The 16,792-nt window shown below is 40.3% G+C and overlaps 1 protein-coding gene across 1 annotated transcript; it reads left to right on the top strand.

The window, feature by feature from the left end:
• The first annotated feature begins 528 nt into the window (after window positions 1-528).
• Window positions 529-16,664, top strand: LOC125302221 (protein SSUH2 homolog). Its single transcript, XM_048255306.1, has 12 exons — window positions 529-644; window positions 5,876-5,965; window positions 7,145-7,220; window positions 8,457-8,586; window positions 8,771-8,831; window positions 8,992-9,113; window positions 12,460-12,522; window positions 12,814-12,893; window positions 12,977-13,069; window positions 14,169-14,274; window positions 14,970-15,077; window positions 15,297-16,664. The coding sequence occupies exons 1-12, from the start codon at window positions 623-625 to the stop codon at window positions 15,435-15,437; spliced, it is 1,092 nt and encodes a 363-aa protein (XP_048111263.1). The 5' UTR covers window positions 529-622; the 3' UTR covers window positions 15,438-16,664.
• Window positions 16,665-16,792: the final 128 nt, after the last annotated feature.

The raw sequence follows: 16,792 nt of genomic DNA, 5'->3' as shown, positions 1-16,792 counted from the left end.
ATTTGCAATTTTTTCTTTTAGAATGGCACGGTGAACCTGTAACTTAGTTTTTCTCCATGTTCTCTCAGCTTTCCTACATGATCTTTTTAGATCATGGATATTTTCGTTCATCCAAGGTGTCAGTTTGCTACAGGGTCTTTTTTTAGTCTTTAAGGGTGCCACTCTGTCAAGCAGAGCGCCTAATTCACGATTGAGAGCCTCTACCATTTGATCAATGGGATGATGTAAAATATCTAAATTTATGGAGTCTATAAGAGCTATGAACTGCTGTTCTGCTCTAATGTCCAAGAGTCGCGATTTGATTGCAATTTCGGGATGAATTTTTGGAGTATGTAGTACTATATTAAAAGATACACAATGATGATCAGACATATTTATATCATTTACTGATAAGTCTGTGACTTCTATCCCATGTCAAATACATTTTATTTCAGTTGTATGCACTGCTGTGGATTGAAAAAAATGGTTTATCAAATATTTCAATTGCGATTGGAGGCGGATCCACTAGGGGCTAGTGCTACCAAAGATTGTTAAGGCGGAGCTACATTCCAGCCTTAAGTGGCCTAGCCTTTTCCGAGCATTGGAATCTGTTGTGAGACCTTGCCTTTAGAATCATTTCATAATGTTTACTCCTGGAGGTGGAGGTGAGTAGGTCCACTATCTCATTTTCTTGCCAATGGTTCTGAGCTCACTCATGCAATAGTCTTGAATCATGATAGAATAGCCTACGGTAGTGATTTCTATTGTAACGGCACACTTGTGGTCTGCGTCTGCGTCGCATGTTAGCCAAACAAAATATTTGGATTGATGATGAAAACGAGTCATTTTGTAGGCCTAATCATATTCATATCTCGCCTGTCATAACTTTGGGAACAGTTTAGCCTAGTGTAACGTAGCCTACTACGAGCCTACTAGGCACGACATAGGCTATCGCTTAATTGGCAAAAAGTTAATTCTCAAAGAGGTGGCATGTCGCCCATTAATAAGGAATGTACATGAAAATAATTGTTTTGTCTTTTATTTGCCTTGATATATGGTAGGCTACCAGAAATAGTAATCGCCTACTGTTTTGACTATCTGATTACCCGTTACCAATGCCCATCATGCCCGTACGACGACCACTCCTATAACAAGGCTATTCTTCCAACGAATTCTTTTCTCTTTTTTTTTCAGATTTCAGTTTTTTCTTACTTTAAGGTTTTCATGTGTAATAGTGGATTACTTAAAACAAACGTTGAGAGCTAGCAAATAAATTGGCTTGGGCTTGGCTTTGATTTCTGCATTAGCTGCTATCATGTTACATGCGTGCATAGTTACAGCTTTCCAAGGCAACTGCATGCATGGAAGTGTGTCAGGATGGATGGCCTATATATAACTTCTCCATAATTACAATCCATTTCTGAAGTTTACTTTTTGCTGGCTTGCAACGTTTTCATGTTTTATACTGTTTGAGTAAAGCTGGCTAGATTTTTACTATTGTTTGTACTATAATTTGTGATAGTTGATGAGTCAGGCTAAGCAAAATTTGCCATCAAGCTTGAAAACAGAGGATTAGGCCAGAGACTTTCTACTGTGGAGACACGGCACTTAAAAAATACTCCATAGAAATGTATGGGGCTAGTTTGTCACGCCGAGGGAAAGTGAAGACCAGCGCCCCAAGTGGTTGCGTTCCTATCGAAGAGCAGCTCCAATGTTAAGTCCCATTGACCTATTTTAAAAAAAAAAAACTGTGAAGCCAAATCAGCGATCTTATCCACCAAAAATATTTTTCAGTGTCTATACAGTAATAATCTTCTAACTGTGAAAATGTCAGACCATATTTTGCCTTATTTAAAAAAATCGAAATGGCTCCTTTTGTTTCATAAACGAACTACAACAAAGCGATGTGACTTTACCCTTCGACGTTACTCACGGTAGCATGGTTTGTTTATTAGCCTGGTTAGCATTGCCACTTAACACTTACTGCCAGCTCTTCATGCGAGTAGAAGCACAACACCAGTTATGCAGACATAAAGGTTATCACCACGCGGTTTACATCACCTTCCGTTATTACAAAAATATGTAAGCCAGTTAAGCAAATTGCTGTATTGATCAGTTAGAGATTAAGCGCCCAAACCTGTGACGTCACATGCAACTGTAGTTTGTTATCACCATGTTACGACAAAAACTCAAAACAATTCAACTGATCCTAAAAATAAGGTATGACCACTTGAAGCAATAGAGGTGACCCCAGTGCCTAACATATGGAAAGCATTAAATTAAGATCCCAATGTGCACCGAGATATATTTTTTCTAAAAAAAAATCCCATCCCCTCCGCTAAACTCTAGGAACGCAACCACTAGATGGCGATGAGATTACTTTCCCTCTCTATATGGCCGTTGTCTACACACATCCCACGCCTTCCTCGGCAAAACGTCGACATGTGAATACATTGAGCCAATCATGTGGTGTGATGTGAATACATTGAGCCAATCATATGGTGTGTTGTGAAGACATCTTGCCAATCATGTGTTGTGATCTCGCCGCTGGAGCAAGATTGGTGTCGTGAAGCCTTGCGCACGCGCAGTTCGACCCAAAGACTGCCCGATGAGTGCCCATAAAACGTTGGTATATGGCCGCCGAGTGGAGGGATATGGCCGCAAAGGTCGGAAAAATTTCTGGAAGTCCACATAGGCATTGAACTCATTACAATAGGTTGTTGGCACGAAAGATAGGCCCTTATTAAGAGCTGAAAGGCAAGCTGGTGAGAGAGCCTTGCTGGAGAGGTTGATCACAATTACCGGTGGCTGCTCCTGGTTATGTAGGCCTACTGCCTCGTCCCGCCGCCGTGTCCTCTTGCCCCTCCTGCATTTTTGCTTTTAAGGGCCTATCTTTCGTGCCAACAACCTATTGTAATGAGTTCAATGCCTATGTGGACTTCCAGAAAATGTTCTGAACTTTGCGTATAAAGGAATTCTTCTCTAGTAACCCTCATACAATCCCAATGGACACAGAGTCTGTTGTCAGCCCTCCACCCCCCTGTAACTCACAGTCACCCAACACTCCATCAGCTGACCAAAGTCTCACGACCAGCTTTCGAGGTAAATCCACCTTTTTACCACCTAAGAATAGGAATGCCTCCTTAGAGACTTTTTGCCGTATGGTCGAGAGCGATATTTCCCATGTATTCCAAAAGAAAAAATAAAGTGCATGATAATCTAACTAAGGAACACAGGGAGGGTCTGAAAGAACTGAATAGAGATAACACTGTGGTGATAAAACCAGCTGATAAGGGTGGAGCAGTGGTAGTAATGGACTTTCATGACTATGACACAGAAATCAGTCGCCAATTAAGTAATTCTGTTTTCTATAAAAAAACTAAGGTCGAACCCCACTGAAATGTTTAAAAAAGAGATCCATAATGTCTTGACGTGTCTCCTTGAGGGTAATGAGATAAATAGGAAGGAAAGTGAATTCATGAAAGTTGACCATCCAGTGACACCAGTTATCTACACATTGCCCAAAATCCATAAAAACTGCGAGAAGCCTCCTGGGAGGCCCATTATTGCGGGCATTGGATCTCTTACGGAAAAAATATCTACATTCATTGACTTCTTTTTAAAACCACACGTTGTCACTCTTCCATCTTTTGTAAAAGACTCTATGGACATGATCAAACTTCTTAAAGAAGTAAGACTGCCAGCGAACACATTATTGGCCACTTTTGATGTCGAGTCTTTATACACCAACATCCCGCACGATGGGGGCATTAATGCTATTGATTTCTTTTTAAGAGAACATCATTCAAACAGGACCCCCAGTGTTGATTGCATAAAAATGTTGACTGAGATTGTGCTAACCAAGAATTTCTTCATGTTTAAGAATGATTTTTTCTTGCAAATTAAAGGGACTGCTATGGGAAGTACTATGGCACCTAACTATGCAAATCTGTTTGTGGGCCATTTCGAACACAATGTTGTTTTGAATCCTGTTGCCAACCCCTTCTTTTACAAGATTGTCCTTTGGCGCAGGTATATTGATTACATATTTTTGATTTGGCTGGGTACAGGAAACGAACTCTCCGATTTTCAAGACTTTTTAAATAGCAATAATGAACATCTGAGATTCACTGGGGATTTTAACAATGCGGAAATCAGCTTTTTGGATATTATGATATCCAAAGACGTTGATGTGTTAAAAACGGATCTCTATAAAAAGCCTACAGACAGGAATACTATTTTACATGGGAAAAGCTACCACCCCTCTAGTCTAAAGCGGAGCCTACCCATCAGCCAATTTAATAGAATACGACGCATTTGCAGTTCCGATCAAGACTATAATGTGCAGTGTGCCTCTATGTCCCAGCGCTTTAGAGATCGAGAGTATACAGAAGCATGGATAAACAATGCAGTAGAGAGGTTTAGCAACACAGACCAAGAGCATTGCTTAAATAGAAAGAAAAATAAAAAAGACGATAGGAGACTCTCCTGCATTACACAGTACTCGCCACTAAGTAGAGAGTTTGAAGCGATAGTGAGAAGACACTGGCATATCCTTAGCTCAGACCCTACACTAAAAGACGTTTCTTTCAGGCAACCCCCACGTTTTGTCTTTAAACGCTCACCTAATATACGCAACCTTGTTGTCAGAGCAGACCGACCACCAGATAAGGCACCGCAATTCTTCCCTCCTATTCCTGATGGTAATTACAGATGCGCGAATTGCGCGCAATGTAACTTTACATATAAATGTAAAACCTTTAACCATCCACATACAGGAAAGGCACACAAAATAAAGGGAGTCATAACGTGCAATACAAAAAATTTAATATATATGATCAAATGTCCTTGTGGTTTAGCCTATATTGGAAAGACAACACGATGCCTCAAAACACATATTGCTGAACATAGAAGCAGTATAAGGCTCAGAGATGAAAAGAATCCAGTGGCAGTCCATTTTAATACAGTAAAACACAATCTCGCAACCCTTAAGTATATCGGAATCGAACAGGTCACTATTCCTAGACGGGGTGGTGATGTCGACAACTTACTCCTAAGAAGAGAGGCTTTTTATATATACACCTTAAACACTATGTCACCAAAGGGGCTTAATATGTATTTTGATCTCAAGCCTTTTCTGTGATTTCTCTTTTTGGATAATGACTATGTATGATGACTATGTATTGTTCTGTATTTTGTATATATGTATGTGTATGCAATGTATGTGTGTGTGTGTGTGTGTGTGTGTGTGTGTGTGTGTGTGTGTGTGTGTGTGTATGTATGTATATATATGTGTGTTTGTATGTGTGTGTGTACATGTGTGTGTATGTATGTATGTATGTATGCGTATATTTGTATCTATATATTAGTCTCTGCCACTATGACTTTGCACATAGGCCTATGCTGATTGATACAATATTTGATTGATATAGCTTTTTTTCTTTATTATTGACACATAGGCCGAGCTGCCTGTCAGTCATGATGATTGGCACCCTTGGGTGCCCTGCCTAGGCGGGTGCTGAATGAATGGTCATGTGATATAGGCCACACTCTCCTGTTACCCACATGCCTGACGAAGATCCAAGGGGATCGAAACGTTGCTTTTAAATTAATAAAGTTTATATTTTGGAGCAGTTGCAGTGTGCAGACCACACTTTTTCTACTGTCTGATACTATTGTCTGGCACCTGCAGAAAAACTTTACTTTCGATGTGCGCACCCACTCTTCAAAACGCTACCACTTGAGCCTATACATCACTTGACCACTTCATCAATGGCACAAATCCACAGTTTAATGGAAATAATACAGTAAAATATGCAAAAAAATATGTTTCCCCCACTGCTTCATGGATTTAGCTATACAAATGGGCAATTCATTTGTTGTTTCTCCTTTTTAGCTGTCTATGCACCGCCAGGCCCTAACCCCACTGCCCCACCGGTGTATGGGAATGTGCCTGGTTACGAGGGTTTCATGGCTGGAGGGGCAGGTATGTGTATTCAGGAGGGGCCAAGCCTGCACATGCCTGTGTGTGTGTGTGTATGTGTGTGTGTGTTTTTTTCAAAGGGGTTGTTAAAAGTGAAGACGGTAAGAAAAAATGGCACCATCGTTTTCGTGTAGACGTGGCCTGTGTGTGTGTGTGTGCGTGTTTGTGTGTGTGTTCATCTGTTTGTGTCTGGTGTTTGTGTGTGAGTGTGTCCATAAGCAAGGCAGTTAATGAACACCCCATCAAATGTTTATCTGACTGCTGCTTGTCACTGGTGATCCCTCTGAAACAGATCATAGAACCTCTCCAGAACAAACCCTGAGATGAGCTTTTCTCCCTCTCTCTGCTTGGCCATTTAAACAAAGTGGCAGACCATCCCCCATATCCCTTTGTTATAACCACCACTAACCTCCAAAATGGCTCCTTATTTGGTCCTTTCTTAGAATGAAATAGACTAAGAAGTGTGATCAATTTTTGGTTACCCAAAATGCATACTGACAATAAAACTATGCATTTCTGTAGTTTCTTGTAGACTATTTGGATTGGTAGGCCAGGTCAGGTTCTGATAATGACTACACAAAATGGAATAATTATACAAAAGTCTCTTTTTGCATTTTATTTGTTGGCTTCATGGGTGTGTATAAGATGGACTATACAACTAATATTGGATAAAACAACATGAATATTTAATTCCTATGGATTCCTGTGAATATTTCAAGACCAGGAATGTAGTGGTAAAATAAGAGGTGGGTAAACAATTCTGTGATCACAGTAAGGTGGACTGTCCATGCCGTAGGCCTATCAGGTTTTTAGAAGAGGCATTCAGAACATGTTTGATGATGGTGGAGGTTATTGACATAACTTGATCACCTAAGCCCTTCCAGACCTTCAAAATGGAAAATTTATAGACAAACAGCTGCCAATGTCACAATCAAACTGAGCACGTTTTGCAAATACCCCATTATTTACAAACAAATAATTTGATTAATTAATTTCTTTACAAATAGAAAAGCATTTTTTCAAACAAACACTGTTTTTTTTTTGTTGTTAATGCAAGACAGTGGACCAGTTTAAAGCATTTTCACAGTGGAATTAATTTAAAGGACATACTGTAAGATGCAGTAGTAGTAGGCTACCACTTGTTGATGTTGACCTGTTGTGGGCTGTTGTTTGTTTTGGCAGGTGGATATATCCCTCCTCCTGCTCCTCTTCATCCAGTGCCAACACCAGATACTCAGCCTGAGCAGATTGACTGGAAGTAAGAGTCATTACTGATTATGGTCTTACTCACCATTGTTTTGTTCATTTTTTCTACACCATTTTGATGCTTTTCAACCTGTCCAAGGGAAAAATACTTTCTTTATGTTAACAATTAACAGAGTTGCATTCATTGTTGCTGTGCTCTTCATATGAGAGTAGTTAATATTACTAAATTAAAGGAGAAATCCAGTGCGTTTTCACATAAATCCCCATTTCCCGAGGTCAGTACAAAAAACGAAAACAAACGGTTTTACCTAGCTTGAGTTGCTACAGGCTAACAGCTAAAGCAGCCAGGCAGCTACAGCGCTACAATCTGGGGGCATGTCCGTGAGCTCTCATTTACATGCCCACAGAGTGTAGCGCTGTAGCTGCCTGGCTGCATTAGCTGCTGGCTGTAACAACTCGAACTAGGTAAAACCGTTTGTTTTCGTACCAACAGTACTCGGTGACCTGAAGAAGCAGAGATGTCCGAAGCATTGTCACAGAAATTCTTAAAGTTGTTTGAAAAAACGTGCGCATATTGCATGTTATTATTCTCCATAGTGTAAGCAGCAGTAAGAAGCTTTGCTGAAAAAGCACGTACAGCTTGCACTGATGAAAGGCTTGCCAGAATGTCTTTTATTTTTCATATGTGTTATATTTGGGTTCTGGCTAGCTGGTAATATGGTACTGTGGAAGCTAGTTCTACATGTTCATGGACTGGACAAACCACAGCACTGCATAGTGCATACAATTACAATCACAGACTCCACTGGCCCCAAATTAAATTCACAGACTCCACATGACAGACATGTTCTTCTTAACTACTTTCACATGGACATTAATATTCCGACTATTGACCTTATTCAGAATAAGATAATATTGTGATTATGTGGTTTACATTAGTTGTTGATAGAATATTCCATTTATATTCATGTTTACATATAACACAGCATAGTCCGATTATTGCTAGCAAAGACGGTTGATTCCATAGAAGTTTCTGCACCGGAAATTCTAATAGCATGTTATGCGACTAAATATCAGAATACTCCATGTCTTAATTTGATTATTGCTTATTCATATTATGACCTTATCCGGGTTAAGACAATCAGAAAATGCTGTTTACATGGCGGCGTCTTATTCGGAACATTGTCTTAATCAGGTTAATATTGGAATATCAATGTCCATGTAAAGGTACTCACCCTCTGAAACATGTAATTTCTTTGACCTTGCTAAAGACAGTTTTGTGTTTTAGCATCCCTGCAATCACAGAGGAAGCAGCACAGGCAGCCTTTCTGGAGTTTGCCGGCAGCAACTGCTGCTGGAGCAAAGCCCCTGCTAAGGACGGAGTCATAACCAACATGGAGGCATTCAACACTTATCGGGTACCTGGGCATCATCTGTAAAGTGCTACTAGCTTTGCTTAACTTCTAAATTTTCTCTGAACACAACTTCAAAAAGTTGAGATTTCCTCTTAAATTAGTGTGTAATTCGTTCCAAAAAGAAGTGCGTTCCAAAGTGGCATATTAAAACGCATCAGTTCAACTCTGCTGTTGTCTCCTCTTGCAGTATCGGCTGGAGACCTTCACTGAATCCAGAACCACTGAGTGGAAAACTGAAGCATTTACAGGTATATTGTGATCTCCATCCATGTTTTTTTTCTTTCACTCGCTTTCTCTATCTCTGTTTGTCTATGAGAGGACTACTAAAATGTGTGCATAAAATAAGTGACTCTCTCTCTCTCTCTCCACTGTGTCTCCCTTCCTCCTGTATTTTCTTGATTTGACCAGGTCAAACTGTGGATGTTGGCTTGCAACCGGCCCCACCTCCCTGGGCTATTCAAGTGCAGACGCCTGCCCTGTTTAAAGACCATGAGGAAAACATAAAAGTGCCCAACACTGCCTCTGTGAAGGTACCCTATGTAAAACCAAGTGCCCTCTTTTAGCGATCTAAACCGATAGTCTGAAGATAGTCTGTTTAGCGCGAAAACTGACCCAAAGGTGTTTTTCTGCATTAAAGGAACTGTATGTAAGAAATGTATTTCAAATAATCATAAAATGGCCCTGATATGTCACTAGACATTAAGAAATCATGTTCATTTGAAATACTTACATCACTGACACCAACAGTAGTCTGGCCAGGATATTGTCATTTAAAAAGTGAAGTTGCAGTCCTCAACTGATGTTGATGTTGTGTTTTGTCATGTCATGTTGTGTTTTGGCCTGATGCGCTACCAAAGATTATTAAGGCGGAGCAAGATGTTTCATCAGGAGCCACTTCCGGGAACCCGGATCGCACGAGGGGGGGTCAAAATCCCCCTTTATGCAGAGCAGAGGCAGCGACTGCTCCATTGAAGTCTATGGGCATAGCTCAGAATTTCACCACATATGCTAAGGTCTTGGTTCTATAGAGTTAGGAATGTGAATTTCGGGCACGTTTTCATGATCCTCAAACCCTTCTGAACATTTCAGGTACATTTTTAGCATTTTTGAGCATTCCAGTCTGGAGAAAATCAACCTTATATCAGGTGTGCGCCGGTTATTTATGCAGCTGCTGTTGGCCGGTTGCAACGTACGCTCGTCAATACGTCATCGACACGCCTCTTTATGCAGACAGGATTCGATCCCCATTTCGCGCCCATAGACATGAACTACGACGAAGTATCTTGCTCCGCCTTAACAATCTTTGGCGCTACCCTCTACCTATCTACTAATCACAAAGTCAATAGTGTTGGCATCCGGGTTGGCATCCGGCATCCGGGTTGGCAACCTAAAGTCAGGGGGGAGGGGGAGGGGATACACGCTCTACAGTAATTTGAAAGTGATTGCAGTACCAGTTTTGGCCACATCTTACATATGGTTCCTTTTAAACACATCAAATAAGCCGTGGAGACAGTATTTTTCGTTGATCAAACACTACAGAGCTTGGTCTGGCATATGCTGTAGCACCAAATACTACTGCCTGCACTGCACCATATTTCTTGACCTGTCTATGCACCACCTGTATACTTTGTATATCACATTGCACGTTTCTGCTTTTTTTGCACTTCTGGTTAGATGCAAACTGCATTTCGTTGTCTCTGTACTTGTACTCTGCACAATGACAATAAAGTTGAGCATAGTCAGTGGCTCGTCATCATCCTAAAATAGACCCTATACACTAGGTGGTCCACTCCTTAAGCCTGCAGCATGCTTCTGTGTCAACTCCACGCTATAGCTACGCTGTCTCTCCTACGTCGTGACCCTTTCAGAGTTCTGCGTCGGGGTTGCTTTGCATCACGGTGCATTTCACCTCCATAACTAGAGGGTATGTAGCTTCGAAGTTCGGTGTCGCCTGTGTCTGTGTCACTCACCACTGAAACGGTACTCAGAATGGCAAACTCTATAGACTGTCGTGTTAAAATATTTGTTAGGCCTTTTCTTGCTTAGATTTTGTAAAAAGTATTGAGAAATAGACACAGTACTGTACTGGCAGTAGCCTACTGCTTGCTGGCGAAGTGCTAATTTCAAAATGTTACTGACATATAGACAATTTACAAACGGATAACCCCGTCATTGTAACCAAAATATGTCTGAGTTTATTTGCAAAGCTTATGTCCGTAAACTAGCATGTTGCTACTCCCCACAGAAGGCTGCTTGAAACACCGACTATCAACTAGGGGTGGGCGATATATATCGTCTGCGATAATATCGTCATTGTTGTTTTAACAATGTGCAAATTGACATTATCGAGTATTTAAATTACTTATGGGGAAAAAACACTCGAAATAACGCACGGAAGACTCATACATTCCCAGGAGGTAGGCTATGCGGGAGAAGTGCAGCAGAGCAAGTGTCACGTGATCACTAGTGGGTCACAACGTTGTCCCATGCAGCCTAATGTTTATTTTGTGCAGTGAGAGTAGCCTACTTGGGATTTTATGTGGCTACTTCTGTTCAAGTAGCATTGATGAGACAGTCACGTTTTTTTCCTACACGGTATTATATGGAGAGAAAACATTAGCCTTTGAGTATTTTAATAGTCAGTTGTAAACAAAGAACTATTATCAAGTAACTATTTTGTAAATGGACTGAAGTTCGCTGTAAATATCTATGTTTACCGATTATGCTAACGTTAGCATCTCTATGGGATTTCTCATATACATTAGCCATAAGCTAACGCATTAGTTTCTATTCTGTAACTTGGAATGCTAGCCTACGTGATTGCTCTAAAACAAAACATAGAAGGAAATAACTGAGATGTAAGCTACTCTGTTGGTCTGCTCTTAATTTTACAGTGAATCCTATGTAAAGGTTTGAAAGGAACTTCAGCTTCAGACTTTCTCTTGGGAAACTGTTAGGCCTATTCATCTTCTCTCATGTAGCTGGCTAGACCATGTCATTGCCACACACACAAGTAGGGGCAGAATTGGAAATGTGTCATAGAGTGACAATGCATTGGTTGATTAAGTTAAAAAGTCACAGGTTAGGTTATTGGTTATTTTTGTAATGATGCTATTCATAAATAATAAGCTGTAAAGTAACTCAGACTTTAACAAAAACATTTTTTTAAAGGATATCGACTAATTATCGGTATCGTCAAAATCACAAAAAATATCGAGATATTATTTTTTGTCCATATCGCCCACCCCTACTATCAACACACAGGACGAGTTGACCAATCACAGTCCTTGCGAGAGTGCACACCGAGCTACATCGGTGCAAATGGAGCTACATCGGTGCACATCGAGCTACGGCGGAGGGCTCTGAAGGGGGTTCGCGGGGACGCAGAGGGGTCTGCGGGGCTACACAGTCGATTCGACGCAGAAGCATCCGGGCAGCCGTGGCCTACTGGTTAGCGCTTCGAACTTGTAACCGGAGGGTTGCCGGTTCTAACACGGACCAGTAGGCACGGCTGAAGTGCCCTTAAGCAAAGCACCTAACCCCTCACTGCTCCCCGAGCGCCGCTGTTGTTGCAGGCAGCTCACTGCATCGGGATTAGTGTGTGCTTCACCTCACTGTGTGTTCACTGTGTGCTGAGTGTGTTTCACTAATCCACTGATTGGGATAAATGCAGAGACCAAATTTCCCTCACGGGATCAAAAGAGTATATACTTATACGCATAAATATAAGCATATATCAGCCTTTAGACCGGAGTTCTCCTTTAAAGTTCTTAGGGACTGTGTCTGAAGTGAGGCACCAGGCTGTTTGAGATAGTTTCCCTGCTGACATGACATCATATATTTAACACAATCTAAATCTATCTGTGGCTTCCTCAGGGCTGCCACGTCTGCCAAGAGACGGGACAAACCCGGTGTGACGTGTGCACTGGCTCTGGCCAGGTATGTCCAGCTAGGCTAACAGTGGGTGTGTCAGAATGGGTTGTTGCATGCACAGAGAATGGACCCTTTCAAGAGAGTTCCATTATCAGCATCATAGTTGGCCCCACAAGACTTCCTTTTTAACATTCCATATGTTATCTTAATGCAGAGGAAGTAGATTGGGGCCCAAATAGAACGTTCAAGCATTGTTTTTGTTTACCTTGTTGAAAGGGTCCATAGAGGGTATGTATCCTCTTATGTATCCTCTCAAAACATTGTTGTGTTCTTTAATATAATCTCACTGTCCTTCAGAAACAATGCAATAGATGTGATGGCAGTGGAAAGAGGTTTCAGGAAGCGTGCGAGGACTGCAGTGGAACAGGAAAAGAGCAGTGAGATACCTCTCTCACTCTCACACACACACACACACACACACACAGTTAAAATGCGATAACATTGTCCTGGTGGCCCACAGCTGTACTGATTGCGGTGGGAAGGGACTGCAGAAGTGTGAAACCTGTGAGGGGACGAGGCAGATACTGATGTTCATCAACCTCAAGGTTACATGGTGAGTTAGTCACTATAAAGTTTGAGTTTACGTAGCAACAAGACTTTGATTATATTAAAAATGGTATGGTTTGTAACAAATAAATTAACATGGCAAATGTTTTAGGGTGAGTCATTAAAGATGCACTCCAGCCATCGATTAACCCTTAAAAACTCATCTTAGTTTTTCTATTGAAATAAAATCCCTTCATGGCCTTGACTCGGTCTGCTCCCTCTGCCTCATCACCATGTGAGGAGCTAATTGCCCCTGCCCCCGACACCTTATACAACTCCACCTGCTAGACAACACGGTTTGATAACATTACCAAATGACTAACAAAGTTATGTTAATGTAAGCCAGCCAACAACAGCCATTAACCTGCTTGTCTTGCAAAGCTAAATGTGCAGATGCCTCCTAGACATGGTTTGGAAAACTCCACCCCGGTAATCAGTGAGGATTGGGTTCCATCCCTTGTCACACAACAATCAGAGGCTGCTCTGATTCGTTATTCTGAAAGGTCAACAAGCACACTGCTCATCTAAACCAGAAATGTGAAAAAGGTTAAAAAGTTTATTTTAATGGAGTGAGCCTTTAAATGGTTCATTAAAGCATTTATGTGTGTTTAAAAAAACTTACATTTATGTGTATTATAAGTCATTGTAGCATCAAAATGAGTTTGAAACCTCACTTAAAAGGAAAAAGCCTAAAGGTTAAAGTAAAATAACTGCACTATGCTAAATATCAACAACCTTTTGCCAGAATTGCAGATGATAACTTTAAAGCGATGGTTCGGAGTAATTTCACCCTAGGGTCCTTTGCACCATGACCCCGAGCCAAACACCCTCCCAGAACCTGTTTTCCCTTGGTCGAACCCTGGTCGAGTAGCGCTGTCAGAAACTAATGAGTTTCTGCAGTCGTAATGGTACCAACTTTTATCTCGTAAATTATCCCACTAATAATGCCCTGAATGGTACGAAACTTCTACAGTAGTACAACTATGTTCTTTACTCATAAAACGAGGCATTGAAAAGTTTGTAAATACACCAGGAGTTTATTTAAATAACACTTGCCTGATGGCCCTTTTAAGTGATGCTAACAAGTGGTCCATTGTGCTTTCCAGGAAGAACAACCTGGAAGATTATGTGGCTCAGCAGTCTAGCGGTATTCAGATTGGGAACCTCACTTCAGTAACTGGAAAGAAGCTCTTTCACGACACTCAGTACATGGTAGGAAATAGAGGAAAAAATGACCTAGCTAGAGACAGAGATTGGTTTGTTTTCATTTCTTTTCAATAAGAATTTAACCGTTTGAAATAGCAAAGTATAGCATAATGAAATTAAAGGAAAATTCTGGTATTAGCACTTTGAGTCCCTTTTCTGGTTTGTTTTGGATGAACTAGAGTGGTGGACACCGAAATTTTGACGATTGGTCCTGTTTCGACTTTTCTGACTCGTTTTGAATCGCCTTTACTGCTTCGGAGTGGCTGCCTACAGGCATGCACAAACATGTCCTTAAAACAACCCTTAACGTTCGTTTTCAAAACTGTGCAACTCACCGAGTGGGTAGTGGTGTTCGTTGATTATTAAAATCAAATATCAATCGTCAAAATGTCGGTGTCCACCACTCTAGTTCATCCAAAACAAACCAGAAAAGGGACTCAGAGTGCTAAATACCGGAATTTTCCTTTAATGTTTTGTAAATGTCAATAATTTAACGTAGTACCTAAAATATTTGGAAAGAAATATTGTTGTATTTTGTACTGTATTTGTACTGTTGTTATTGTTTTTTAGTGTTTTCTCAGAATGGTGTGTAAACTTTTGTGCACCAGAATTGCCTTTTCCACTAGTTTTTTGGGCAAGGTCTATAGTTGAGCATAGTCCAGTAGCTTTAACGTAGGCCTAACATGATGTATCCAACGTAGGTGTACCCAGTGCTTGGCTTCCCAGATCCCAACTTGGCTCAGGCATCTGAGAGGATGGTCAGGGAGCACCAAAGCAAATTCTCACAGTCAGCACGCATCCATCAGCAGGTCAGCTCCTAACTATTTACCCCTCTATCTCTTTCTTTCTCTTAAAAACCAACACACACGCACATGCGCACGCACGCACACACACACACACACACACACACACATTGAATTTCCTGTTAGACTACCACTGAATAGTATCAGTCTTTGCGCACATGGTTTATGTTTTGACTCTTCAACTCTTCATTTAAAATAAGACACCTGTTTGCTCTTTTCTTTCAGCAACACACAATTGAATTGATTCCTATTACCAAGGTGGCCTACAAATGGAAAGGCGGCACCCACCTTTTCTATGTGTTTGGGAATGAGTCGAGAGTTAGTGCCGATGATTACCCTGCCACTTGCTGTTGTGTCGTGATGTAATTTATGGGCCAATGCTTGTGGTCAGTGCTTCCTCCAAAAGTATTTACTCTTGAATATGTAAATGAATATGATGATATGATATTGATGATATGATATTGGTGTAATGTATAGTTTTCACTACACAAACTCTCTACTACTATTCTTTCTTTACACTACTGTTCTCTCTTTTGTATCTATTTAGCAAAGGTTAGAGCTTGTTTATCAAATTTAGCAGTTTTCTTCAGTGCTCTATCAGGGTATCAAACCCACAATGGACTCCAGTCAATTAAAACTAAAGAATTTCTGTTTAATTTAGCAAATTTCAATTTACTGTAAGTAAACACACAGGGTAATTGAACCACTAGTGCCATTTGTGTTTGAAGTTGTCTGAAGAAATAATGTTGAATAACCAGTATGATAGGATATAGTAATTGAGTAATCATCATGAGCTTTACATGTCTACTATGTGATATCAAGGATTTGTTTCAAGTTGACTGTACACAGAAAACACTTTTACCTCAAACTCTTTCAGTGACCTTACCGGTTTTGGTTGTGGCGTTGTTTCCTATGCAGCATTTACTATGTGTTTTTTTTTTTTTTTTTTTTTTGTTTATCACATTACAATTGTAGTACAAACTGACTATTGAGGCATTCACTCCTTAATACTGATATGCTTGCATATCTTAGGCAAAATCAGAACTCAACCTTGTGAAACAAATCAGTAAATAGTGTAGTATTTTGTGGCTTAATAATTGTCATGCCCATCACCCAATTCAATAAATTAATCAATTTAGTGTCCATAACCCAAACAGTATAGTAATCCATATTTTTATTCTGATTTTATCTTCTTCGCCATCTTCTTGATTTTAGTAATTAATGCCTTAATTAGTCACTGTCACATGCTGTTACAAGAATAGGTTAAAAAAATCAAAGATGCTGAATTGTGTTGCTTAAGGATTTATTCTCTTCCATGAGTGCCTAAAACCACGGTTCTATCCAGTGCATACAGATGCAGCATTTTGTTTATTAAGAGCTTGTTAAACACTAACTGCCATAGAAGAATAAGTGAACAAAAACTTTGGAAAGGGCGTTGTTATTTATGACTGGTGATGGCTTACTGTGTCAAAGCAAAAAATTCAACTGAGCACTGCAATATTGCATGCCATGTTATTATCCTGTTATAGTGTGTATGTATGAAACCATAGACATGTAGGCCTACATGACTAACCAATAAATCAGTTAGTCAAAGTTTTGAGTCGTTGTCATGAATTGGTATTGATTTGGAAGGAATTGTCTATAAGACACAACATTTTATGCATTTAGCACTGTTTTACTGTTATTGCATGATTGTATTAGCCTTTTTGTTATCCTTCTAA

This window comes from Alosa alosa, chromosome 10 (genome assembly GCF_017589495.1).
Source record: "Alosa alosa isolate M-15738 ecotype Scorff River chromosome 10, AALO_Geno_1.1, whole genome shotgun sequence".
Lineage (NCBI taxonomy): Eukaryota > Metazoa > Chordata > Actinopteri > Clupeiformes > Clupeidae > Alosa > Alosa alosa.
This window is presented reverse-complemented; position numbering and strand designations above follow the sequence as displayed.